Genomic DNA, 26,453 nt, shown 5'->3' on the forward strand with positions numbered 1-26,453 from the left:
TTTTCTTCAGCATGCTAAAAACGGACCTCTTCAAGCCCATTTGAATAAAAAATAAGGTGATATATGAGAAAAGATTATATTAATCAATATTGTTCACTTACAACATTCATTTTTTAATCAATTTAAGGTTAAACAAACAAACAAAAAAGAACTGAAAAGAAAATGTGCTTATCTTCCAAAAACAATTCAAAGTAATCCTACACTTTTGAGCAATAGTGCATGATTAAATCTTGAGTAATAACTGCAAACAGGATATTGCAAAATAACCAGGAAAACATCTGTGTTCTGGCACGCTGGCTGGAAATATAATTCACAAGTATGGAAGTGAAACTGATGTGCATGGGGCACAAACCAGTGGGAAGTAATTAGACAGTGTTGAGAAGGAATATGATATATTTTCTGCTGAGGGAAAGGCAGAAATGCATACAAAAAACAAAAGATAAAAGAAATATCATCAGTAGCAGCTTTTCTGATTCACTGACAGTCCCAGGGGAAACAGTATCTGCTTTGTTCGGATCTTCAGGTAAGACTTTTTATTTCTTGAAAAAATAAAATCTTGATACAAACTTTTCTTGACATAAACCTCCGTGTGCAGATTTCTCTTTTCTCACCGTCTGAATATAGAATGTAGACTGTTACATCGTCAATTTACAGCTGTGAACTTTTCTTTTTCTATTTTGAATTTCTGGTTAAACTTTTTTTGTTGTCAATTGCTTTTAGAGGCCAATCTACTTAAAAAAGAATCGATGCTTAAATCGACAGTTTATTCAAGTCAGCATATTTTTTGGCAGCTTTCAACCATCCAATGGGGATTGGAGCATGCAAAGATATTTAGTAGTAGCAGTGCTCACAGAAAAATGCTATTTAGGTTGTTTTATTCAAAGATTTTCACGTGTGTTTTTGCACAAAAGCTTCTCTTAACTGGTGTTGAAAACATAAAATACCTAACAGTTTATTTTCTGTTTCTTTTGAAACCAGAATGATGAAACGGAGTGTTTTCATTTTGCTGCTCCTCCTGAGGACGACTTTGGCTTCTACTTATCGTAAGTGTGATGTTAGAGTCAGTGTGAGATGTGTGTCAGTTATGATTTTGTGTAATGACATCCATCCATCCATCTGTGGAATGCAGTTTGTGGGGTTAAGTTAATTGGTGATTCTAAATTGCCCATAATTGTTGTCTGTCTCTGTTTCTTAGCCATGTGACAGGCTGGCAACCTGTCAATGGTGTACCCCGCCTCTCACCCTATGGTAGCTGGGATAGTCTGCACCCCCCCCCCCCCCCACTCCGCCCCGATACACCCACAAAGCCAAGTCCTCTTCATAAAAAGTGTAAATCCAGCAAGCAAACAAACCAAGAACTTCATGGTGCACAACATAGTAGTCTTAGAACTAAAATGCCCCCCAAAGCCCAGAAATGCTTTTTGTATAAACTGTATTTTATTCTTTCTAAGCCCACCTACTGCCCCTTCCCCAACAATCCTATTATCTTTTTGGTATTTAAAATGCCAAAAAGTGTGGACATTAATTTCTAGTCATCTCAGATACACAGCTTCACCCGCCTGACATTCAGCCAACCAACCAGAAGAACGACCTTAAAATGAGGGTGGCTGTAAATGAAGAGGAGCTCAGACAGGTTGTTTCAGAGAGTAGATAAGTGGAGGGGCTGCGACGAGGCCTGGCCAACATGTTCTCATCATGTATCAGATACTGTTAACTGTCACCAGTCTCCAATGTCAACATACAACACCATCAGGGAGACTGTGGAGCACATTCTGATTGCAGCGTTGTCTTACTCACTTAATTTACACTTGCTTGTTTCAATGATGCTTTTTACTTTGCTGAAACTTAACTACTAAAAAACTATTTTCTGCCAGATTGAGTGCAAGAGCCAATTAGCCTGAGGTAACAATTACAAAAAACTGTGATAGCAGTGGAACGTTTTGTTTTTGTTGTTGTTTTCATTTGATCTTTTTTATACATTGTAACGGTCTAATTCACAGAAAATCTGGCTACACGTGGTAAAGCAACTCAGTCAACCTGTTACCCGCATGCTAGGGCATCTGCACTTAATGCAATCGATGGAAACCGCAATTCTGACTTTATGGCGGGGTCGTGCACACACACTAATGAACAGACAAATCCCTGGTGGAAAGTGGACCTGCTTCAGTCCTACGTCATCACTTCCATCACCGTCACTAACAGAGGAGACTGCTGTCATGAAAGGCTCAACGGGCTGGAGATCCACATTGGCAACTCTTTGGTCAATGACGGTTTAGATAACCCAATGTAAATATAAACAAATACGTAATTATCAGCAATATTTTGATTCTTTTGTTTTTCTTTTACTCTTTCCTCGGCATTTTTCTCATCTTATCTCTGCAATATTTGGTTATTTGGGGTTTTTCTTTTAAAGATATAAGAAGATAGTCTGCTTATTTATAGCCAACAACACAAAATGACAAGCAAACAAAAACCAGCAATCTTTATATTTATAGGGTTTTTTTGTATATGAATATGTATACAGTGGGGCAAAAAAGTATTTAGTCAGCCACCGATTGTGCAAGTTCCCCCACTTAAAATGATGACAGAGGTCAGTAATTTGCACCAGAGGTACACTTCAACTGTGAGAGACAGAATGTGAAAAAAAAATCCATGAATCCACATGGTAGGATTTGTAAAGAATTTATACGTAAATCAGGGTGGAAAATAAGTATTTGGTCACCTCAAACAAGGAAAGTCTCTGGCTCTCACAGACCTGTAACGTCTTCTGTAAGAAGCTTTTCTGTCCCCCACTCGTTACCTGTATGAATGGCACCTGTTTGAACTCATCATCTGTATAAAAGACACCTGTCCACAGCCTCAAACAGTCAGACTCCAAACTCCGCCATGGCCAAGACCAAAGAGCTTTCGAAGGACACCAGGAAAAGTATTGTAGACCTGCACCAGACTGGGAAGAGTGAATCTACAATAGGCAAGCAGCTTGGTGTGAAAAAATCAACTGTGGGAGCAATCATCAGAAAATGGAAGACATACAAGACCACTGATAATCTCCCTCCATCTGGGGCTCCACGCAAGATCTCATCCCGTGGGGTCAAAATGATCATGAGAACGGTGAGCAAAGATCCCAGAACCACACGGGGGACCTGGTGAATGACCTGCAGAGAGCTGGGACCAAAGTAACAAAGGTCACCATCAGTAACACACTACAACGGCAGGGAATCAAATCCCGCAGTGCCAGACGTGTTCCGCTGCTGAAGCCAGTGCATGTCCAGGCCCGTCTGAAGTTTGCCAGAGAGCACATGGATGATACAGCAGAGGATTGGGAGAATGTCATGTGGTCAGATGAAACCAAAGTAGAACTTTTTGGTATAAACTCAACTCGTCGTGTTTGGAGGAAGAAGAATACTGAGTTGCATCCCAAGAACACCATACCTACTGTGAAGCATGGGGGTGGAAACATCATGCTATGGGGCTGTTTTTCTGCCAAGGGGACAGGGCGACTGATCCGTGTTAAGGACAGAATGAATGGGGCCATGTATCGTGAGATTTTGAGCCAAAACCTCCTTCCATCAGTGAGAACTTTGAAGATGAAACGAGGCTGGGTCTTCCAACATGACAATGATCCAAAACACACCGCCCGGGCAACAAAGGAGTGGCTCCGTAAGAAGCATTTGAAAGTCCTGGAGTGGCCTAGCCAGTCTCCAGACCTCAACCCCATAGAAAATCTGTGGCGGGAGTTGAAAGTCCGTGTTGCTCGGCGACAGCCCCAAAACATCACTGCTCTCGAGAAGATCTGCATGGAGGAATGGGCCAAAATACCAGCTACTGTGTGTGCAAACCTGGTAAAGACCTATAGTAAACGTTTGACCTCTGTTATTGCCAACAAAGGTTATGTTACAAAGTATTGAGTTGTATTTTTGTTATTGACCAAATACTTATTTTCCACCCTGATTTACGAATAAATTCTTTACAAATCCTACCATGTGGATTCATGGATTTTTTTTTTCACATTCTGTCTCTCACGGTTGAAGTGTACCTCTGGTGCAAATTACTGACCTCTGTCATCATTTTAGGTGGGGGAACTTGCACAATCGGTGGCTGACTAAATACTTTTTTGCCCCACTGTATATATGGAAAATGTCTGTTACAGATAGTTAAAGGCACAAATAATACTATAAAAATACATCCCAACTTGATTTACGGGGTAAAAAAATCCAATATACTTTTGAGCAGACCTGGATTTGTTGTATTACCATGCTGAAAATTAAATGTTCTGACCTCTGCTGCTGTAAACTATTTAACTCTCACATTTTCTGTTAGGGTTGGTAGAATTTCTCGAATTCGTTTGGGCAAATCCTTCGATCTGACTTTTACCAATCGTGTGGAGGGACGGTATGTAACTTTGACTGTGACCGGTTCACGAAGGATCCTCACACTCTGCGAAGTGGAAGTCTATGGATACCCTAGTCCAACTGGTGAGAATATGAGCTATTATATCATTTAATGTGGACAGTAATTAATATATCAGCAAGCTGTGGTATAAACTCAAAATCTTAGGTTGATAAGAGTTAATATCACTTTTTTTTTCACTTGAAACTGAAAAAAAAAAAAATCAACTTTTCGCATTATCACAATTTGCTACACGCAACAAACATCACAGTGACTCTTTTGTTCTTTTTTCAGAGGAGAATCTTGCACTCCAAGGAAAAGCCACACAATCCTCACTGTATGCATTTGGCAACGCATTTAATGCCATAGATGGAAATCGTAACAGCAAATGGGAAGATGCCTCCTGCACTCTCACACAGAAATCAATGAGCCCTTGGTGGCGACTTGATCTGCTCAAAACACGTAAAGTGTTTTCTATTAATATAGTAAATCAAGATTCTCTTCCAGAACGACTCAATGGAGCCGAGATCCGCATTGGCGATTCCCTTCGCAACAACGGGAACAACAACTCCAGGTAGCCCGTTTTAGCTATGCCCGTGCTGCATTTCAACACATCTTACAGCTACTGCAGTCTTATTGCTGACAAAAGTAATTCATGCACTTATTTTCTTAACCCCTAGATGCATAAGTGGGTCAAAAATGACCCGCATTCATTTCCTAATAAATTGCATGGGAATGTTTGATTCTTATAAACTATGACTGTCAGGAATATACATTTTTTGGACCACAAACAGTGCCACTCTATATGAAGATTACTTTGCACAGCACTAACAGACAGCATTAATTCAGCATTCAGACAGCGATTCACCTCCCTGTGATGTGTCACTGACAAGCAGCTTGTGCCATGTGTACATGGCATACATTGGGGTAGAGATGTGATGTGATTTGTTAGTCTTCAAAGGACATCCGTGGAGTTCAGTGAGCCAGAACACCACGGACAAATAATTTGTCCTGACTGGGATTAACAAATTAAATTTCTGTTTCCTCTGATAGGTGTGCTGTGATCACAAGCATCGCTGGAGATGTTGTTGCTAAGTTCACATGCAATGGAACGGAAGGCCGCTATGTTAATATTGTCATTCCCGACAGAGAAGAGTTCCTGAGTCTGTGTGAGGTCGAAGTGTACGGCTCTAGGCTGGATTAAGACAAGAGAAAAACAAACACAAAGCTTGCACACTGCAGACGTTTAATTGGGTATTTATTGCATCTTGCATAGATCAAAACAGTAGATTAATAAATAGAACATTGATTAGTCACTTATGGATCATACATTATAAAAGTATTTGGAAACTTAGAAGAAAAAATGTATGCTAGATTAGAACTGTTACAGTAAAATAATTACTTTGATTCTATGTAAAACATGTTTGTTGTTTGTGTCTACTGACTGTTGATTCAAGTAAAACAATGTGATATTCTAGTACGTGACATTAGTGTGTAATTACAGTACTCTTGATTTTTCGACTTCTCAATTCTCACTGCTGTTGCTTTTTGTTGGATTTTTTGTTTGTTTCATCATAAGCATTTCATATGCTGTAACAATCTCTGCTCCAAGAAAAGTCTGAATTTAATCACTGCAAAAATTACATTATTTTAAAATTCTTGTTGTACTGTCTAATTTTATCAGCTTTAGTCTTGAGCATGACCCCTTTTTTTATGCTGAAATTTCAATGCGGATCATCAAGAATGAGATTACCATACTGGGCTCAGGTTAACAACCACCACATCCGGTGCTGTTGGCCAACAGAGTTGCAGTGGAAACTTGGTAGTGTTGACCAAAGACAAAAGACAAAAGTAAGAAGAACGATGGAAGATGGTTTTGCAGAAAGTGAGTGAGAAGGAAAGGTAGGAGTGTGGGTGTGACAATAGAGACTTTATACAGGAAGATGGAAAGAGCTGGCTGATATGATGGATAGATGACATAACTGTAGAGGTATGGAGGTATGGAGATGGACAGTGGACTTTTTAAACAACTTTAACACACACAGAAGTTTTTGTGGACGTAGGGTAAGAATATGATGATGTACTGCACGAGGAAGAGGAAGGATAGCGGGGCAATGGGCAATGGATGTTCAACCTGCCAGGCAGGAGGAAAAGAGGAAGACGTCAGAGGTGGTTCATAAATTTAGTGAAGTAGAAAACCTGTCACATGTGGCAGGGGAGTGTGGTGGAGAAGAAAATGACTGAAACAATAACATCATACAGTTGCTGCAGATTTGTTGGCTTATGTGTTTCAGTTGGGAAAATGGAGAAGTCACAGTATATGTCATGTTGAAACACCCGGGCAAGTGAAAATGTGCAGCTAGGCATTTTTACTTTTCACTAGAAGTTTGTGGCTTTTCTGGTACTTCTGCATATTTGTGCTTAAGCTGCATTATCAGCTGCTTAACATATTTAACTACTTTTATCTGATTTAAGTTCAGTCTGAACTTTGATCATTGATGGCTCTCTTCTATAATTTCTAATTCCCACTCTAGAACCACATCCACACATTTTCATTAAAAACACTGTTGCTGTTGCCAAAGCCTAGCACATGTACAACTCCAAATATACTGGGCCCAATACTGGAATCAATGATGTCAGTACACATGAGAGAGTCAACAAAGTCTACCAGTAACTGGCACATGAAGTCCATAAATCCTGTAGATTTTCCTCATTGAAATTGCAAAACATGCTCTGGATCCTGTCATGGAAAATATGTGTGTTTAGATTTTTTTTTGTAAAATAACCTCAGGCACAGACCCCTCTATTGAGTGAACATTTTTGAGCATTATTTCATTGTTTCAATGGAAAATGTTTTCATTATGTAGAAAAACAGAAACAGTTATTGGTGCCCTGGAACCTTTATCAATTTTCTGAAAGCTCGAGGCGATCCCGAACTTTTGAACAACAGTGTGTGACGCAAGTACAAGAACAAGGATGTTGCAAAATAATCAGTAAAAAAAAAAAATAAAAAAAATCTGCATTACTGTGTTAGAAAGTTAGGTCATGACTGGAAGTGGAACACAGATGCCTGGGAACAAACCACTGGGTCGTGAATAGACAGAGTTGAAGAGGAATATGAGATCAATTTTAATGTTTGGTTTGGTGTGATTCAGCTGAGAGATGAGATGCATTGATAAAAACAAACAGAAATAGCAGCTTTTGTTTCAGGAAAAAGGCAACTGCTTTGTCCGGATCCTCAGGTAACACTTTTCTTTCTTTTATTTATGAAAAGCACAGTTAGAAATGACCATCTGTTACAGACAAAAAGAGGAACTCAATTGTAAGATCACTTTCCAGTATAAATCCCCATCTGTATAGCAACTTATTTTTTTTCTTTGAAAAGAAAACATTGAATGGCAACCTGATTTAACAAATAAATGGTGTCTGCTAGAGACTTTACTTCTAGTATTTCTTCAGAGTCTACAAATTGTGCATATTGCTTCCCACCATTTAAGGAAGAAACCTGGAAAAATATTGTTTTAAAGCCTTTGACTCTCACTGACCAGATTCCACAGGGAAAAAAGAGATAGACTTAGCTTATTTCTGAAGAAAGAGTCCTAATGGAATATACTTACAGTAATAACTAATAACTAGGAACTAGAAAGGACTAAATATTGTTTGTTCTCAACAGATATCATCTTTCTTAACCAGAATAATGAAAACAAGTGTTTTCCTTCTGCTGCTCCTCTTAAGAACGAGTTCGACTTCCACTTATCGTAAGTGTGACATGAGAGTAATGTCTTAAATGTTAAAAATGGCGTATCAGCATCATACAAAATGTCCTTTAGCAACAGTCCTTGCCTCAGTAGCTATGAAAATGCCTGCTGCCAAGAGATAATACTCCTGATTTAAAAATCCACAAATGCTTAAGTGGGGGGTTATCACATAATTCAAAGATTTACATAATGCTAATTAACATGAGGCCTTAATGACAAACAAAAAATCACCTATGAGATTGGAAAGTTGTGCAGATGATCTACTGATGTGTGAAAAATGCTGGTGCAGACAGTTTATTTCTATAATATAGCAAAGTACAAAGTACAGGTATTTTCTGTATGTTTTTAATCGCCAGTAAAAAAGACAGGCAATGGGAAAGGAATTTATGCATTCTGATACAGGAGTGAAAAATGAAATCAGAAATCTATGGAAACTATGAGAAATCAGACTACATGCAGATTTAATCCACAGAAGGGTTACGCTATTGCAAACAACTCAACTGAAAACTTTGCAAATCAACAAACTAACTGCATGCGTAGAGAAAAACAGAATATTATTTACTGACACATTCAGAGTGGTCTGCTTGTAGGAGTCTTGTAAAATAATTATACTGACATGCTTGTTCAAAATACATTATAATATCAAATAATGTATCTTTATAATTTGACTGTCTGGACTGCTTAAAGTATTGGTGTTATTTTCTCCAAGACGACTAGTTTTGGACTTTCACAACTCTGGCAGCAAGTGCCTATAAGTAATTCATATACAGTATATTTTGGTTTTTAGAATTGTGTTCTGCATAAAAGTTTGTGGTTTATGTTGTCCTGCTGTAAAAGCTAGACTGACCTTTCTGAAGGTCATACTACAAAACAAACCTGTCTTGCATAAGCTAACTCAGAAAGGAAATAATTATAATACTTTATTAATTCCAGTAGAAATTAGGTCTACCAGGTTTGCACACACAGTAGCTGGTATTTTGGCCCATTCCTCCATGCAGATCTTCTCGAGAGCAGTGATGTTTTGGGGCTGTCGCCGAGCAACACGGACTTTCAACTCCCGCCACAGATTTTCTATGGGGTTGAGGTCTGGAGACTGGCTAGGCCACTCCAGGACTTTCAAATGCTTCTTACGGAGCCACTCCTTTGTTGCCCGGGCGGTGTGTTTTGGATCATTGTCATGTTGGAAGACGCAGCCTCGTTTCATCTTCAAAGTTCTCACTGATGGAAGGAGGTTTTGGCTCAAAATCTCACGATACATGGCCCCATTCATTCTGTCCTTAACACGGATCAGTCGTCCTGTCCCCTTGGCAGAAAAACAGCCCCATAGCATGATGTTTCCACCCCCATGCTTCACAGTAGGTATGGTGTTCTTGGGATGCAACTCAGTATTCGTCTTCCTCCAAACACGACGAGTTGAGTTTATACCAAAAAGTTCTACTTTGGTTTCATCTGACCACATGACATTCTCCCAATCCTCTGCTGTATCATCCATGTGCTCTCTGGCAAACTTCAGACGGGCCTGGACATGCACTGGCTTCAGCAGCGGAACACGTCTGGCACTGCGGGATTTGATTCCCTGCCGTTGTAGTGTGTTACTGATGGTGACCTTTGTTACTTTGGTCCCAGCTCTCTGCAGGTCATTCACCAGGTCCCCCCGTGTGGTTCTGGGATCTTTGCTCACCGTTCTCATGATCATTTTGACCCCACGGGATGAGATCTTGCGTGGAGCCCCAGATGGAGGGAGATTATCAGTGGTCTTGTATGTCTTCCATTTTCTGATGATTGCTCCCACAGTTGATTTTTTCACACCAAGCTGCTTGCCTATTGTAGATTCACTCTTCCCAGTCTGGTGCAGGTCTACAATACTTTTCCTGGTGTCCTTCGAAAGCTCTTTGGTCTTGGCCATGGCGGAGTTTGAAGTCTGACTGTTTGAGGCTGTGGACAGGTGTCTTTTATACAGATGATGAGTTCAAACAGGTGCCATTCATACAGGTAACGAGTGGGGGACAGAAAAGCTTCTTACAGAAGACGTTACAGGTCTGTGAGAGCCAGAGATTTTCCTTGTTTGAGGTGACCAAATACTTATTTTCCACCCTAATTTACGAATAAATTCTTTACAAATCCTACCATGTGAATTCATGGATTTTTTTCACATTCTGTCTCTCACAGTTGAAGTGTACCTCTGGTGCAAATTACTGACCTCTGTCATCATTTTAAGTGGGGGAACTTGCACAATCGGTGGCTGACTAAATACTTTTTTGCCCCACTGTAAATAAATACCTCATAACTCATGTGCAACAACTTAGATGCTTGGGCAGTTTTGCTGTCTGTTTGAATGTCTTTCCTATTATTTTATCTTATTTCTGTGACTACCTAATTCACAGAAAATGTGGCCTTGCGTGGTACAGCAGCCCAGTCGATCTCTGAGGACCACGTCCTCTCAGCTGCCCACAATGCAATTGATGGAAACCGCAACTCTGACTTCAGGGCGGGATCGTGCACACTCACTAGTGCACAGAACCGTCCCTGGTGGAGAGTGGACCTGCTTCAGTCCCACATCATCACTTCTGTCACCATCACCAACAGAGGAGACTGCTGTCATGAAAGGCTCAACGGGCTAAAGATCCACATAGGCAACTCTTTGAACAACGAAGGTTTAGGAAACCCAAAGTTAGTACAAATAAAGAAAAAAATACAATCAATTTATACAGAGAGATTTTTTATCTTTTATTTAGCCTTTTTCTGTTTCTCTTGGTGTTAGCGATCTTGGCTTACCGCTGTCTTTCAAACTGGATCAGTGATAGCAGTAGAGGTTGTTCCTTTGTTTGTCAGTTTTGAGAAAAGGGTTTATATCTCTGGACATGTGGTTATAGTTAAATCAAATATTGATAGTCTGAAAGCGGACAGTTAACAGTTTTGAAGGCTCAACATCTGTTACTTCATTTGCCATCATTTTTGCTCTATAACTTCCGGCTGCTTGCTACAGATATACCACTACTTAAAAATACATCTGAGCAGTATAAAGTCTGATTTGCTCTAAAGTTTGGCCCACAATTTGTTGGATTGACACAATTTTTGTGTCAGTCAAACCAATTTTGGAATTGATTTAAAACAGCTAATTGATATGTCAATGAAGTTAAAACTTCCAGATTTAATTTAAGGGAATAAGTGTATATGAATTATAACGATTTTTAAACACACATTTTCAAAGTCTCATAAGTTAAAGCTTGGCAGGCAGTTTTATGGCCAGGTTAGGCCTGTTCCCCGAGACTCCCTGAGGCTTTTTGTAGTAATTTTAAATATAAGACCGAAAACCATATTATCTGAAAATATACTGGAGGCAATCTGATGGTATAGGCAGTGTATGACTGAGAGTGTTTGAAGATGTTACTGCCATTTGAAGCAGCTGGATGAATCTTGAGGCATACAGGGTACAGAACTGCAGAACTCGTCAGATTCAGCTAAATACTGTAAAACTTACTGGACACTGTCCAAATGGACAGTGAAAAACTGAAGGCAGATAGACCCAGAAACAAGCAGCAACTGAAGGTAGCTGCAGTAAAGGCCTAGCAGAACATCTCAAGCAACTAAACAGCACTTGTTGATGTCCATGGGTTGTAGACGTCAAGCAGTTGTTCATTGTAAGGGGTTAAAAACAATCCTTACTTTTAAAATTATGTTAGTTTGTCCAATTAATTTTTAGCCTGTGATAATATATGTATTAAGACAGATGTAATTCCTAAACAACGATGTAATTTTAATCTTAAATCCCTTGAACCAAAGCTGAAAGCTGCATATCATTTGATTTAAAAACCTACAAAATGTCCAACAACTTATGGAACCAACTGTATTACTGACAATCACATGTTCTAATATGTTACCCTGGTAAGCTACACACAAGGACACTAAAGCTATATATCCTATATTTCTCTCTCACACACTTTTTGTTAGGGTTGGTGAAATTTCTGAAGTTGGTGCTGGCATATCCTTCAGTGTGACTTTCACTGATCGAGCAGAGGGGCGCTATGTTATATTGACTCTGCCTGGTTCAAGAAAGATTCTCACACTCTGTGAAGTGGAAGTCTATGGATACCGTTCTCCAACTGGTAAGAATATGAGCTATTACATAAAGATGGACAGTATGCAGCCTTACAGCCAAATTCGTAGGAATCCCAGTGATGCTAGTCTTATTAGTTTAAGAAAGAAAAAATTGTCTTAGGTAATATTGTTGGCATAGATAACATACATTTTCACTGCTATGCAGATGACACCCAATTTTATTTATCTAGAACCCAGAAAACAAAATGAATTTGTTAAGTTATATCCAATAGACATACTGCGCTGAATGATCTGTAATATTGTTCTCGGCCGGAAGTTTATAAACATGTTGCCTAACCAGGTGCTTACTGTGGACTGTATTACTTTTGTCTCCAGTAACACTGATGTATATTTAAGTCATTTTTGACCAGGATATGTTCATAAATGTGCATATTAAACAAATATGTAAGACTACGTTCTGTCATCTGCACAGTATTGGTAAAATTAGAAACATTTAGTCTCAGAAAGATGTTGAAAACCAGTCCATACTTTTTAGTATTCCAATTACTTATTATCAAATTGTTCTAAAAGATCCCTGAAGAGTCTTCAGTTGATCCAAAACACTAGTATTCAAAAAGGGACTCAAAAGAGAGATGATATTTTTCTATATTAACTTCTCATCATTGGTTTCCTGTTAAATTCAAGATTGAATTAACAATCTTCTCACGAACGAAGTCTGGAATGATCAGACCCCATCACATCTTAGAGCACTTTCATCTCCAAGTGTGGGCTTATTTCAGTTTTGGAGTATTTGTAAGTTGGGTTACATTCTCCGAGAGGTTTATTTTGGGTTTTCTTGTACTTTTCAGTTTTCCCAGTTTAGTTTTCCACAGCCAGTTTTTCTTTTCTATTTTTGTTATCTGCTTCAGTACCTGTTCTTATCATCTTCCTTAATAAACCGTTATAGTTATAGTTATAAATTGTTATAGTTTTGTCTCTCTGTGTTCTGCGTTTGGGTCCTCACGAAATCACATCTTCCTTGACATTACAAAGGTAAAATAGAAAGAGCCCTGGGGTATGAAACCCAGGTATCAAGCTGGTCTACACTCAGGCTGCTGGGGATTTGGGCTAGGAGATATGAGGAAAATAAAACATCACCATATGCTTAAATAACCTCAAAAACAAATCTTATTTTCAAAAATGTGATCACCTCAAATTACAGAAACAAAAGTCTAGATAGTGACTATAAAACGACTGACCAAGAACAGCCACAGGTATCACAGCTGGTTCATGTTTTCTTGGGTGTGGGGAGACGTTGACATGCGGAGTTTAAAACAGCCTTTTTGTAGTGGATGACTTTTCAGCTGGTGGAATAAATTCATGGTACTACAGCCTTTTGCGGCAAAAGTTTTTACAGCATGTTTTGCAAATTACTGCATTTTGCTCGACCTCCTTGTGAAACCCAAACGACAGGGAGTCTCATTCCCTCGCTTGTCTGAAACTCCCACTGTTGGCATATTTTTCCCTATCAGGTAGTATGAAAACATGCATGCTCAGCGTGTGACTTTGATATTATCTCTAACACAGTTAGTGCTTTGTCCTCTTTATTAATCATAGTCTCTATATGCTGTTCTTTTTTGTGTTTTGGTGCTCACCACACCAAAAAGAGCAAATCACTGCACCTGCACTGCAGTCTAGTTCTGCTGGAGGTCCTGTTAAAAAGAAGTTCTTCCTTTCACCATTACCAAGTGCTATTATAGGGGATCACCTGATCATTGGGAATTGATCTCAAATACTTAACCTTGGAACAGAAAAGAAATAATACATTGAAAAAGTCAATCAAATGGCATGCATTTCTTCAAGACTAACTGTAACTGTTAACAGCAAACACATGCAGATGTTGACAGTTATTTTTATCAATTTATTCCTTTTGCAGGAGACAATCTTGCACTTGAAGGAAAAGCCACACAGTCATCGTTGTATGGATTTGGATTTGCATACAATGCCATCGATGGAAATCGTAACAGCAAGTGGGAAGAGGGCTCCTGCACTCACACAAACAACAACATCAGCCCCTGGTGGCGTCTTAATTTGCGCAAAACCCATAAAGTGTTTTCTGTTAAAATTGTCAACATTGACTCCAACCCCGAACGGCTCAACGGAGCTGAGATTCGCATTGGAGATTCCCTTGACAACAATGGCAACAACAACCCCAGGTAGTTTAAAGACTGTTGACTTTTGAAGTCTGTTAAAATCTGTAAAAACACCTGGCAAGTTGCTCCCAGTACCGATGCCAGTTTCACAGACTTTGTGGAAACAACAGAAAAGCCGTTCAGTCTCACAAATGGCAGAAATTCCTTTTATAATATAAAAAAGGTTAGCACTGTTGCCGCACAACAAGAAGGTCCTGAGTTCAATTCCACCATCAGGCCGGGGTCTTTCTGTGTGGAGTTTGCATGTTCTCCCCGTGTTTGCGTGGGTTCTCTCCGGGTACTCCGGCTTCCTCCCACCGTCCAAAGACATGCAGCTTGTGGGGATAGGTTAATTGATTAATCCAAATTGTCACTAGGTGTGAATGTGTGAGTGAATGTGAGTGTGAATGGTTGTCTGTCCCTGTGTGTTGGCCCTGCGACAGACTGGCGACCTGTCCAGGGTGTACCCCGCCTTTCGCCCTATGACAGCTGGGATAGGCTCCAGCGCCCCCCGCGACCCTGAAAAGGATAAGCGGAAGCGAATGGATGGATGGATATAATTTTAATTGCCATGATGAGAATGGTGGTGTAGACTTGTTTTACTATTTTAGCTCTACCCAAATGTAGAAACTACCCAAAACAAAACACAAAAACATGCATGTGTAGTCCTCCAACAAACCTGAACTGAAAAGTGTATATAGCTCTCAAAATCCCTGTGTGTTTTTTAATTTAAGACATTTTTTAAAATACAAAACTTGCTAACCTTTTTGTTTCATCTGCCAGGTGTGCAGTGATCACAAACATCGCGGGAGGTGCTGTTGCTAATTTCACATGCAATGGAATGGACGGCCGCTATGTGAACATTGTCATCCCGGCCCGAGAAGAGTTCCTTAGTCTGTGTGAAGTTGAAGTGTATGGATCTAAACTTGATTAGGTTCATAACATTCAACTTTTACACATGATCATATGAACCAAAACTCATCTGTCACTTACTAATCACTCATCATCTATCTATCTATCTATCTATCTATCTATCTATCTATCTATCTATCTATCTATCTATCTATCTATCTATCTATCTATCTATCTATCTATAACTGAATTCCCACACAGCTCATTTTAAGTTTTTCTGTGACTGCATGATGAGACTTTAGGATAGAGGACTGAAAATACTTTGTAAGATAAATACAGACAATATAAAAGCAAAATCAGGTAAACATGTATACAACCTGCACATTGTGATAGATGTCTGGAAATGTTTTCAGCTCCTAATTTTTTTTCCTACCATAAGCAATTGATGGATTGTCATTGTACCTGCTGAAGAAAGAAAAAGCTGTATGTAATGATTATTGAAATACAATAAAACCATTTAAAACCTTTCTTTTCATTTTATTATTTATTTGTCATTTAGACAATTTTCTACATTTTAAAAATAATAACTGTTTTTATTTTTTTTATTATGTGCTGTATTTAAAAGGTGTGGGGAGAAATTTAACATAATTTCATTTAGACGTTTAATACTAGAATGTCAAAGTGCTTCCATGTTTTATGCTAGCTGACCAGTATGAGTTATACAACATTTTAATGTTTAATAAAAAAAAAAGGGACTGGTGGTTTTATGCTATATTTATTTTTATTATTATTATTATATTTTAGAATTTTTATTTTTAAAGTTATAGTTATTGAGAGCATCGTTACAGTCCATTCATGTGGTGACACTAAACTGTGTAATACTTACCCAAGCAGAGAGTGAGGTAACGACATGCAAATATTTTGATAGGCCTTCATGTTGACTCAACTGTTAAGTACAAAGTTCAGTAATCAACAAAATGCTGACTTTTTGAATTATATGGAAAACCAAAAAAACATAACCTGTAGATAAAGGTGTAACTACAACATCACAATGACAACTGGAAATATTGTTACAGTGTACAACACAACTAATATCGGTCTTTTGATGATGTGTTTAAATTGTGGAAGACAAAAGAGATGTAAAAAGATAAAAGACTTAACGCAGTAATTTCCAGTCAAATAGCACTGTGAGACCTGAATGTGCATTAATGCTCTGTAACATGTTTGCAAGACTATCATTTGATATGACTGGAGGGTGTTGATGACTAATGTGACTTAAAATCCCCCTCCAGAGATTTGACTGCAAGTCGACTCCTTGATCTCAATGAAGAAGTTGTTTGTTCCACAGATGACCATTTACTAGTCATTGGTTCTGACCAAGAATAAATCATTTTCTGTTACTTCTGCCAGGATGCTTGTTTTCCTTTTTTTTCCAGCAGGTGATCTAGCAGATTTTTAGTGTCTTTCCTCACGGTCCCTCTTCTTTTTTTCAACTTCTCTTGTCTACATCTTTCACTTTCCTATCCCTCGGTCATGTCTCTTCCAATTGTAATAACTTAAAAGTAAAAAATAAATTAGTAATAAAGTTCAATAAAGTGGAGCAGTATGGCAAAACCGTAATGATCCACTCGGGAAAACAAAGTCAAATAGTAATATTAAACACGAAAATCAAATCAAATCAAATCACTTTTTATTGTCACATCACATGTGCAGGCACACTGGCACAGCACATGCGAGTGAAATTCTTGTGTGCGAGCCCCACAAGCAACAGAGATGTGCAAACACAACAACACAAACGAGCAAAATACAAGAATGGCCAACCTGAAACTAATAAATATATGTACAATATATAATAGTGTATGCATTTCTGGATGTGTATACTAAATATTTTCCTACGTGTGTGTGTGTGTGTGTGTGTGTGTATGTATACACAAAGTGCATTATATAAACATTGTCAAAACATTTCAAGGTGTCCAAAGGTGATAAGTGGTGGGAGTAAACTCTGTAATGTAATGTGATTGGATAGTGTCCATGCTGAATATGGTATTTAAAGTAAATAGTAATGATAAGCTTTGCCTTGCCTGAGAGTTGACTCTTTTTTGATTACGTGAACAAATTCAGGGTAAGAATTAACATTTTTATTTCAGTCATCTTACATTTTTCAACAATTCACTGTATTAAGGAACTTTTTGACAGATTTGCACTTGACTGTGCATGTATTCAGTTTTTGTACTCCAGTACCTGCACATTTGGAAAAACCTAAATTACCTAACCTAAATCTTTTTTTATCTTCTTTGTATCAACCAGAATTATGAGCTTCAGTAGAGCATCTCTTTTGCTCCTCTTTGTGCAGATGTCCTCAGTCTTCACTTACCGTAAGTACGATGTACAAATACCAGCACATTAGGATCAATTATAAAAGATCACTAGATGCAGTAGTATTATTTTTAACTGTAAAACAAATGTGAATGTACATAAAAATGGCATGCTGATCCAATCATAGTAGAATTAAAAAAATAAAAGTGGACATCCTAACTGTATAAAAAAAAGATCACCAAAGTTAATGACATGTATTGATTGTGCAAATTTCATGGCGTTCCATCCAATACGTGTTAAGTCAAATCTGTAAAAAAACAACAACAAAATATTAACCTCTTGAAGATGATGCCCAAAAGCTAAGCAATAACCAAAATGAACTGATCGAGAAAGTCATGTGTGTTGTTACTACTTGGAACCCTAAAGGCTCAACTTTCATGTCAAGCTAATGATCGTAGATTGAACACACAGGTTTTTGGATGATATCAATTCCTCCAAAGGAAAAACAAAGCTGATGAAAATATGTTTATATCTTTTACAGAAAATGTGGCTTTACGTGGAAAAGCCACGCAGTCAAGTCTAATCGACCCGGGAGAGTGGGATGGATTTGCAGCAGCGGGTAATGCTATCGATGGAAACCGTAAATCTCGCTTTAATTATGGATCATGCAGTCACACTGCAACAGAGGCAAACCCCTGGTGGAGAGTAGACTTGCTGGAGTCCTATATAATCACCTCCATGATCATCACCAATCGAGAAGACTGTTGCGAAGAAAGGATCAATGGAGCAGAGATTCATATTGGCAACAAGTTACAAGACAATGGCGCTGCAAACCCACGGTGAGTCACTGATAATTTCCAGTGTACTCAGTATTTATCTGAAACTTTTCTGTATAATAGAAAGACTTGAGACTACAGGCTTCTTCCTCTCTTTTAGGGTTGCTATAATTTCTTCAATTCCTGCAGGGAGCTCACACACCATAACTTTCAGTAATCGTGTGGAGGGACGTTATGTCACTGTGCTTTTACCAGGTTCAAACAGAATTCTTACACTCTGTGAAGTGGAGGTTTATGGGTATCATGCCCCAACTGGTAAGAAATTAAACAACACCCTTTTCTTTCTCACCATACTTTTTTTGTATGTCTCTACCAGCTTTGCACATCTAGAGACTGAAATTCTTGCCCATTCTTCTTCAGCAGTTTTCAGATCTTTCCACAGATTCTCGATTGGATTTAGATCTGGACTTTGACTGGGCCATTCTAACACATGGATGTTTTGTTTTAAACCACTCCATTGTTGCCCTGGCCCCTGGCTTTATGTTTTGGGTCGTTGTCCTGCTGGAAGGTGAACCTCCGCCCCAGTCTCAAGTCTTTTGCAGACTCCAAGAGGTTTTCTTCCAAGATTGCCCTGTATTTGGCTCCATCCATCTTCTCATCAACTCTGACCAGCTTCCCTGTCCCTGCTGAAGAGAAGCACCCCCAGAACTTTGTGCAGTGCACGACTAATAGTTGTCCTATGGACAGATTCCCCCACCTGAGCTGTAGATCTCTGCAGCTCGTCTACAGTCACCATGGGCCTCTTGGCTGCATTTCTGATCAGCGCTCTCCTTGTTCGGCCTGTGAGTTTAGGTGGACGGCCTTGTCTTGGTAGGTTTACAGTTGTGCCATACTCCTTCCATTTCTGAATGATCGCTTGAACAGTGCTCCGTGGGATGTTCAAGGCTTGGGAAATCTTTTTGTAGCCTAAGCCTGCTTTAAATTTCTCAATAACTTTATCCCTGAGCTGTCTGGTGTGTTCTTTGGACTTCATGGTGTTGTTGCTCCCAATATTCTCTTAGACAACCTCTGAGGCCGTCACAGAGCAGCTGTATTTGTACTGACATTAGATTACACACAGGTGCACTCTATTTAGTCATTAGCACTCATCAGGCAATGTCTATGGGCAGCTGACTGCACTCAGACCAAAGGGGGCTGAATAATTACGCACACGCCACTTTGCAGTTATTTGTAAAAAATGTTTGAAATCATGTATGATTTTCGTTCCACTTCTCACGTGTACACCACTTTGTGTTGGTCTTTCACGTGGAATTCCAATAAAATTGATTCATGTTTGTAGCTGTAATGTGACAAAATGTGGGAAAGTTCAAGGGGGCCGAGTACTTTTGCAAGCCACTATAGTCACTGCTGAACTGTACTCTGGAAAACTGAGGAAGCGAGCAGCTCTCTTCCAGGAAGATGCCAAAAAGTGTAACCATTAAACTGTTGAGAAAAAATTTAAAAAACAAGTACGGCACAGTTTTTAAAATTTCAGTTGGCTCCACAAACCCCCCCCCAAAAAAAAAACAAAAGTTGTGAGAGCTTGTTTAAAGGTCTCTGCGTTGATCATCTCATCCATTCAAGTAAACTGTCTTGATGTGTCTGTGATGAGAACATAAATCCCTCAACCTTATTTTGCAGGAGAGAACCTTGCACTCCAAGGAAAAGCCACACAGTCATCAGTGCAGCCCTTAGGGCTTGCATATAACGCCATAGATGGAAATCGTAACAGCAACCCAGAAAAAGGATCCTGCACTCAGACAAGCTATGACAACATCCCCTGGTGGCGACTTGACCTGCGCAAAACACACAAAGTGTTTTCTGTTAAGATAGTCAACTCTGATTCTGACCCAGAACGACTCAACAGGGCTGAGATTCGCATTGGAGACTCTCTTGACAACAATGGAAACAGCAATCCCAGGTACTTTACAGAATAAAAACTGAAAGCATTATAATTTAGCATAATTTAAAGCATTATCAAATTGGACCTCAGTTGGGATTTTTGTCTTTTACAGTCTTGATGGCAGCAGCAGTACATTAATCAATACACTCTGTGACTCCAACCATTAAGCAAAAACATTAATAGATTAAACTTGCCAGCTTTCTCCTTCATGGTCAGCTCCTTGTGCAGCTCTAAGTGAAATCTGAAGAACCCAGCGTTATTCAAAACCATTACATCAGAGACATGGTGAAAGTATCCAGGTTAATCAAGTGATTTCTGCTTCCTTTGCCAGGTGTGCTGTGATCACAAGTATCCCTGCAGGCGGCATTCAAGAGTTCCAATGCAACGGGATGGATGGCCGCTACGTTAACGTTGTCATCCCAGGAAGAGAGGAATATCTGAGTCTGTGCGAAGTGGAGGTTTATGGTTCTGTCCTGGATTAGGTGGAAAAATTATTTCACTTACGGAATTTTAACAAATCAAAAGAAATCCATCACTCTATGACAACTGGGGTAGGCCATCATAGGCAGGGGACACAGTGCCAATTTATCAGAATAGAATCAGAAGGCTAATAAAGAGAGACCTGTATTCCAATCTGAGCATCACACACTGACTTTGTGTAAACAACAGCTAAAGAACAGTTAGCTAAAGGCAGTTACTCACGAGACATTCAGCCTCACCATTACAACCAAACAGGTGTTGTGATCAGGTCAGTGGGCGAGTTTCTCCCAATGCTGTCAGGACATATTTGATGCGACTCTTGAATGTCTACAAAGGCAGTGCAGAGCGCAAAGAAAGCATGACGAATACAGCCAACAAAAAAATAAATGGAAAATACACCAGATTCAAATAAATCAATAAACAATCTTTTTAAAAATTCAAATAAATGCTTGATTTGTGCTTTTCACATCTACATTTAAGACAAAGCAATGGTGCTCACTCCAAATATTTTATTTTTTAAATACAGAAAATATAGACAAATAGAAAAAACATCAGAAACACAACGAGGCCAGAGAGTGGAATAAAGTGATTTTGTCAAAGTGTCTGGGAAAGTGTGACAATGGCACAGTTGCTTAAAACCGGGCACTTGCAAGCTCGCTTGTACACCATTAAAATCTTCAGACATTAATTCGCCACATTTATTCACATCACAGAAACGACTTTTTCCCAACCGTGAAGATAACAGTTTTCAACAAAAAAAAAAATCTTATCTTATTCCTGATTCCAAAGTCAGGTAAATTATTCACCCCAAGACACATCTTTAATCTGTCAAGAAAACAAACAAAATCAGCTTTTTTTATATAAACTAAAACAATCATTGATACATTTTTATAAATGACTGGAGGAAATATCTTATGAAGAAAAGTGGCAATAGAAAAAACACCTGAGTGGTGACGGTTGAGTTACTCCTGTTGGTGAAGGTGGTTCACTCCTCTCACAGGAATAGTTTTACATTTTTAAAAGAGCCACACTCACCACATGTCTGTATACCAAATATTAAGCTATAGCCAACAAGTTTGTGTCTCACCTTAGCACAAGGACTGGGAGGAAAAACAAGCAAACAAACGAAACTTGAACATGGAATTGTGATTTTGTAGGAAAACATTTTCATCACACCACCTAAGAGCAGCACAGTGCGATAAACAGCTGTTTCTGCAGGTCGTGCACCACGGCGAGTTGTGGTGCTGCAGGGTGTAAAACACAAGTGTACGAAAGTGTACTGTGCCGGTTTTTATTGTCATTTTAATATTAATTACACATCAGTAAAGAAGCTCAGAGATTCATAGATTATACAGAGGGATACAAGTCTGAAAAGATTAAAAAACTCCTTTACCAGAAGTCATGGCACTTATGAATCTTAACAGGCATAAAACTGACTCCAAGGGTTTATTGAATCTGATTATTATTAAGACAAATAAACCAACCAAATCTCTGAAATAGGGAAAACTGCAGCATTACAGGCAAATCCATGTTTACCCAAATTAAAATATTTCAACTTTGATGAGAAATTTGCTTTGCAATGTAAAAATCCCACGAGAATGGTCTCTGAGGTTCGTTCCTGACACCACAGACAATCAGAAATGCAGGACAAGCTTCACTGTTTGTAGGCGGCTGAAGCTGAACGGTTAAACTCTGTACAGATGTATTTTGAGGGAATGAGCAAAATCTTAGTTCTTTATTGTAAATTGTGAAAATATTAATGTAACTTGAGCCATCAGCTGCTGATCAAGCCATCGACTTTTAGACGTGAAGATTCACGTTTATTTAAACAAGTAATTCATGGCCTAGGTGGTTTTTAGAAAGCTGACCTTGAGTTCGAAGTCACTGGGATTCAAACTCGTCTGAGATTTTTAGCAGACAGACCTACAATATGAATTGAGTGTCATGTTCCCAAGATTCACCTCTGAGCTTGACTTTGAGACCAAGGTCACCAAACTTCTTCCCTAAGAGGGATTCAGAGTTTTCGTTTCAGATTTTTAATAAATGCACCTATGCCATCAATTTGAAAATCAATTGGACTTCCATCTGGAGTCATCCTGTTACAAGATTTTCAGAAAACCTGACCTCTGACCTTGACGACGAGGTCGCCCGCAGTTGTTAGTAGACGCACTTATGGTATCAATTTCAAAATCCTACGTCACCTCGTTTTCAAGTTATCACACTATGACCTGTTATGTTTTTTTCCTATAACTCTCTAAAGGAGCCAGTTAAGCTCTTTTCCCCATTTTCCAGTCCTTTTGCCAAAATAAGCCAAGCTGATCCGCTTCTGGCTATAGCTACATATTTATTAAACAGACATGACAGGGGCATGGTTATTCTCAAGTAATGGCATAAATCAAATGAGGCATGTTTTTAATGTGGTCCGACAAAGGAACCGGCGACTGCTACCATTACCATAAAATTTACTGCTACGAATAACTGATTGGCTGTCACATAAAAATGAATTTTTCATATGCTACAGTACCCTGAATATGCAGCTTTGATAATAAAACTTCCTTTGGCAACAAACAATAATTCAAGAAGCACAAAGAACATTTTAAAGGCCATCAGCAGTTTACAAAACAACGTAGTCAGTATTTACAAAAAAAATCAAAGAAATCGATGTTTTCGTTACCTTCTCGGACATAAAAATTATACAATAAACTAACTATTACTGAAGCAACAACAAAAGCTCTGCTCCCAATTAAGCTAAAATGTTTTTTGAGTGAATTCAGTTCACATAGACATCAATGTTATGTACATTTTAAAACACAAGAACATTATTTTCTTCCTAGACTCCCAAAAGCCTTAAAACACTGTTTGCTTGAAAATAAAATGTTTCAACACTTTTAAAGTTGCATAAAAACGGTGACACCAATAAATTATAAAAATAGTGTACTACTGAAAAATCGTTTCATACATCAACACTGTGCATAACAATAGAAGAAGTCAGCTTTTGCCAGGTTTGCAGAGGGTATTGCTTCACAGTATGTGGACATCACTGATTGGTCTTGCCAGACAAAAGTTTACTTCTGAAGTGAAAGTCAAAATCGGGTCTACACAGTAAGAAAAACACTATACAAATGTAAGTAGAGCATCCCTTAAAATAAGGAATATATGTAACAAGACCAATGCCAGGAAGCTAAATGGAGAGCTACAACCACCACCGCCTGGCTTTCATATAATGAACATCACTAGTGACAACAACGCAGCAATAGCTAGTCTGGAAAGAGACTTTGAGTTAAAAATACTGAGAGCTGTGATGCCACCAAGAGGTTTTAGACTCATGGCATACTTGTTTGTTATGTCCAACCTGTTTTTGAGCCACCGTTTGGTGAATCAGAATAACAAAAGAAATGTGGAACCGGGGTTTTCGGGAAGTAAAAAGCAGCAACGGCAGTGAGTGACCAAAAAATGCACGACAAAGAAGTGACGCAAAGAACAGTTTGGTGTTGAGCCAGTGTGTCCAGCGATGTTATCTGAGATCTTTGGTGGCTTTGGGGACTTTGAGAACTTTGTAAATGTCATTGGAAAAGACTGTGGTAAAGTGGGGTCGAGAGTTCCTGGAAATATGGGTGCAGAGGGGGGTTTTACCAACATTTTGGGGGTCCTCAATATCCCAGATCTCTGGCATGCTGCACCCAGGTCTGATGGAGAGGAAGAATGAGAAAGATAAACAAGAATTAAATAAGATAAAAGGCAATGTTAAAGGTTTCAGGGATACCATTTTGCTGACCCACATCCACCCATCTACATTAAAGGGACGGCTGTGGAGCGTGTGAGCAGCTTCAAGTTCCTGGGAGTCCACATCTCCGAGGATCTCATCTGGACGACCAACTGCTCCAAGCTGGACAAGAAGGCTCACCAGCGCCTCTTCTTCCTGAGGACTCGGAGGAAGAACCACCTGTCCTCAGACATCCTGGTGAACCTCTATCGCTGCACCATCGAGAGCATCCTGACCACCTGTATAACAGTCTGGTACGGGAACTGCTCTGCTTTGGGCCGGAAGGCGTTGCAGAGGGTCGTGAAAACTGCCCAGCGCATCACCGGAGCACCATAAATGACATCTACAGGAAGCGGTGTCTGAAAAGGGCTGGGAAAATCATCAAAGACTCCAGTCACTCAGCACATGGACTCTTCACCCTACTGCCCTCTGGGAGGTGCTACAGCCTCCGGACTAAGACCACCAGGTACCGGAACAGCTTCTTCCCCACAGCTGTCAGACTCCTGAACTCACATTAAACTCACGGACTGAACATACACACACCCACAACCACCTACACACACACACACAATGGACAAAAACAAACAAATGGACAACTGTACCCTCATACACACAATAATAACATGGACTGAACCAACACTCACAACCACTAGCACTTTATACAGCCTCTGTAGAAATTATCCACATATTTCACTTATCTTAACTGCACTACTGTATAATTCTGTATAAACAATCATTCTGTACAATACAATAATTATAGTTCTACAACTGTTTACAACTGTTTATAACTTGCATAGTTCATATTTCTGTATAGTTTCCATATTTATATCCTGTTCATAGCCTATACATACTTATAGTTATTGCATATTCATAACATACCTTCATACCGTGTACATTGTAACATACCTATAACAGACCCATTTCTGTAATATATCTATATTATTGCTAATATATATTTGAAATATATCTATATCATGGCTAAAGCACTTCTGGATGGATGCAAACTGCATTTCGTTGCCTTGTACTTGTGACATGTGCAATGACAAAGTTGAATTCGATTCCATTTTGTTTGTCTTTTTAATTAATCCCTTTTTGAAAATATTCTTCAAATTTTTATTGTGTTGTGTTAACAGTGGTCAAAACAGATTTAACAGCAAACTTAATGGTTGCACTGTTTGCCTAAAAGGAGTAAAAGTTGTCCAGCAGGGTAGTGGTCCCCAAACTCTTTTGCGCCACGGACCGGTTTAATGTCAGACAATATTTTTACGGACTGGCCTTTAAGGTATCGCGGATAAATACAACAAAATAAAATGATACAACCAACACAAAAACTGTGGCATTTTGTAAATATAATAATAAACACAAATTGACTGTTTAATCGTGCAACTTCATTAGCAGCGTGGACTGCTGCAGTAGGGGGGTCGACTTAAGCTTGTCTACTGTGCACACGACAGTGAAAGGAGCAGCGGTGCTGTTGCAGTACCTGGTTCGCCTGGTGCACCACGAATCCTCAAGGATGAAAAACTCTACTCCCAGCTTCATGAGGTTCCTCTTAACGGTTTCTCCAGACATGCGGCTGTACATGGAGTAGACCAGCTTGGTTCTCTCTCTGTGAGAATCAACAATGTTATAAAGTGTGATAAAGCAGTGGGATGAGAACAAAAAGGTAATAAAGGACCTGTATTTTTGATGTGGGGAAAAATTGACCCAACATTTTTGCTTCCAGAATTAAGTTAATGAAGTGAAAAGTAGCACAATCATCATTTGAAGAATAGCTATAAAAGATTTAAAATGACCAATTTAATGCTAGATTGGAGATTGAAGAAGAGCTGTAGATTCCTCTGACCTCAGCCCAGCATCTTCGTAGTGAGGGTGGTTGACAATAGGCCGACCAGTGGAAAGCTTTACGCTGGCCATGGTGGGCATCGCTCCAGCAAACACAGCATC

The 26,453-nt window shown here is 39.1% G+C and overlaps 4 protein-coding genes across 4 annotated transcripts in view; 3 read left to right on the forward strand and 1 right to left on the reverse strand.

Annotated features, from left to right (window-relative positions):
* Window positions 1-259: 259 nt before the first annotated feature.
* Window positions 260-5,752, forward strand: LOC113032681 (uncharacterized). The gene is made up of 6 exons (XM_026185713.1): window positions 260-523; window positions 979-1,043; window positions 2,001-2,286; window positions 4,321-4,475; window positions 4,684-4,963; window positions 5,443-5,752. The coding sequence occupies exons 2-6, from the start codon at window positions 980-982 to the stop codon at window positions 5,591-5,593; spliced, it is 936 nt and encodes a 311-aa protein (XP_026041498.1). The 5' UTR covers window positions 260-523; window position 979; the 3' UTR covers window positions 5,594-5,752.
* Window positions 5,753-7,389: 1,637 nt separating this feature from the next.
* On the forward strand, window positions 7,390-15,430 carry LOC113032683 (fucolectin-1-like). The gene is made up of 6 exons (XM_026185715.1): window positions 7,390-7,631; window positions 8,063-8,147; window positions 10,532-10,817; window positions 12,099-12,253; window positions 14,122-14,401; window positions 15,161-15,430. Exons 2-6 carry the CDS (start codon window positions 8,087-8,089, stop codon window positions 15,309-15,311), a joined length of 933 nt encoding a protein of 310 aa, XP_026041500.1. The 5' UTR covers window positions 7,390-7,631; window positions 8,063-8,086; the 3' UTR covers window positions 15,312-15,430.
* A 1,846-nt stretch (window positions 15,431-17,276) lies between these two features.
* LOC113032678 (fucolectin-4-like) lies at window positions 17,277-21,146 on the forward strand. The gene is made up of 6 exons (XM_026185708.1): window positions 17,277-17,351; window positions 17,537-17,604; window positions 18,087-18,384; window positions 18,482-18,636; window positions 20,002-20,281; window positions 20,595-21,146. The coding sequence occupies exons 2-6, from the start codon at window positions 17,541-17,543 to the stop codon at window positions 20,743-20,745; spliced, it is 948 nt and encodes a 315-aa protein (XP_026041493.1). The 5' UTR covers window positions 17,277-17,351; window positions 17,537-17,540; the 3' UTR covers window positions 20,746-21,146.
* Window positions 21,147-26,453, reverse strand: part of dpy19l1l (dpy-19-like 1, like (H. sapiens)) — a 28,913-nt gene continuing 23,606 nt past the window's right edge. The window contains exons 20-22 of the mRNA XM_026185707.1: window positions 26,353-26,452; window positions 25,990-26,115; window positions 21,147-24,429 (exon numbers count right to left, since the gene is read on the reverse strand). Coding sequence (XP_026041492.1) covers window positions 24,258-24,429; window positions 25,990-26,115; window positions 26,353-26,452 — 398 coding nt within the window. The 3' untranslated portion in view covers window positions 21,147-24,257. The remainder of the gene's footprint in view (window positions 24,430-25,989; window positions 26,116-26,352; window position 26,453) is intronic.

Source organism: Astatotilapia calliptera, chromosome 11 (genome assembly GCF_900246225.1).
Source record: "Astatotilapia calliptera chromosome 11, fAstCal1.2, whole genome shotgun sequence".
In the NCBI taxonomy this organism is placed as follows: domain Eukaryota; kingdom Metazoa; phylum Chordata; class Actinopteri; order Cichliformes; family Cichlidae; genus Astatotilapia; species Astatotilapia calliptera.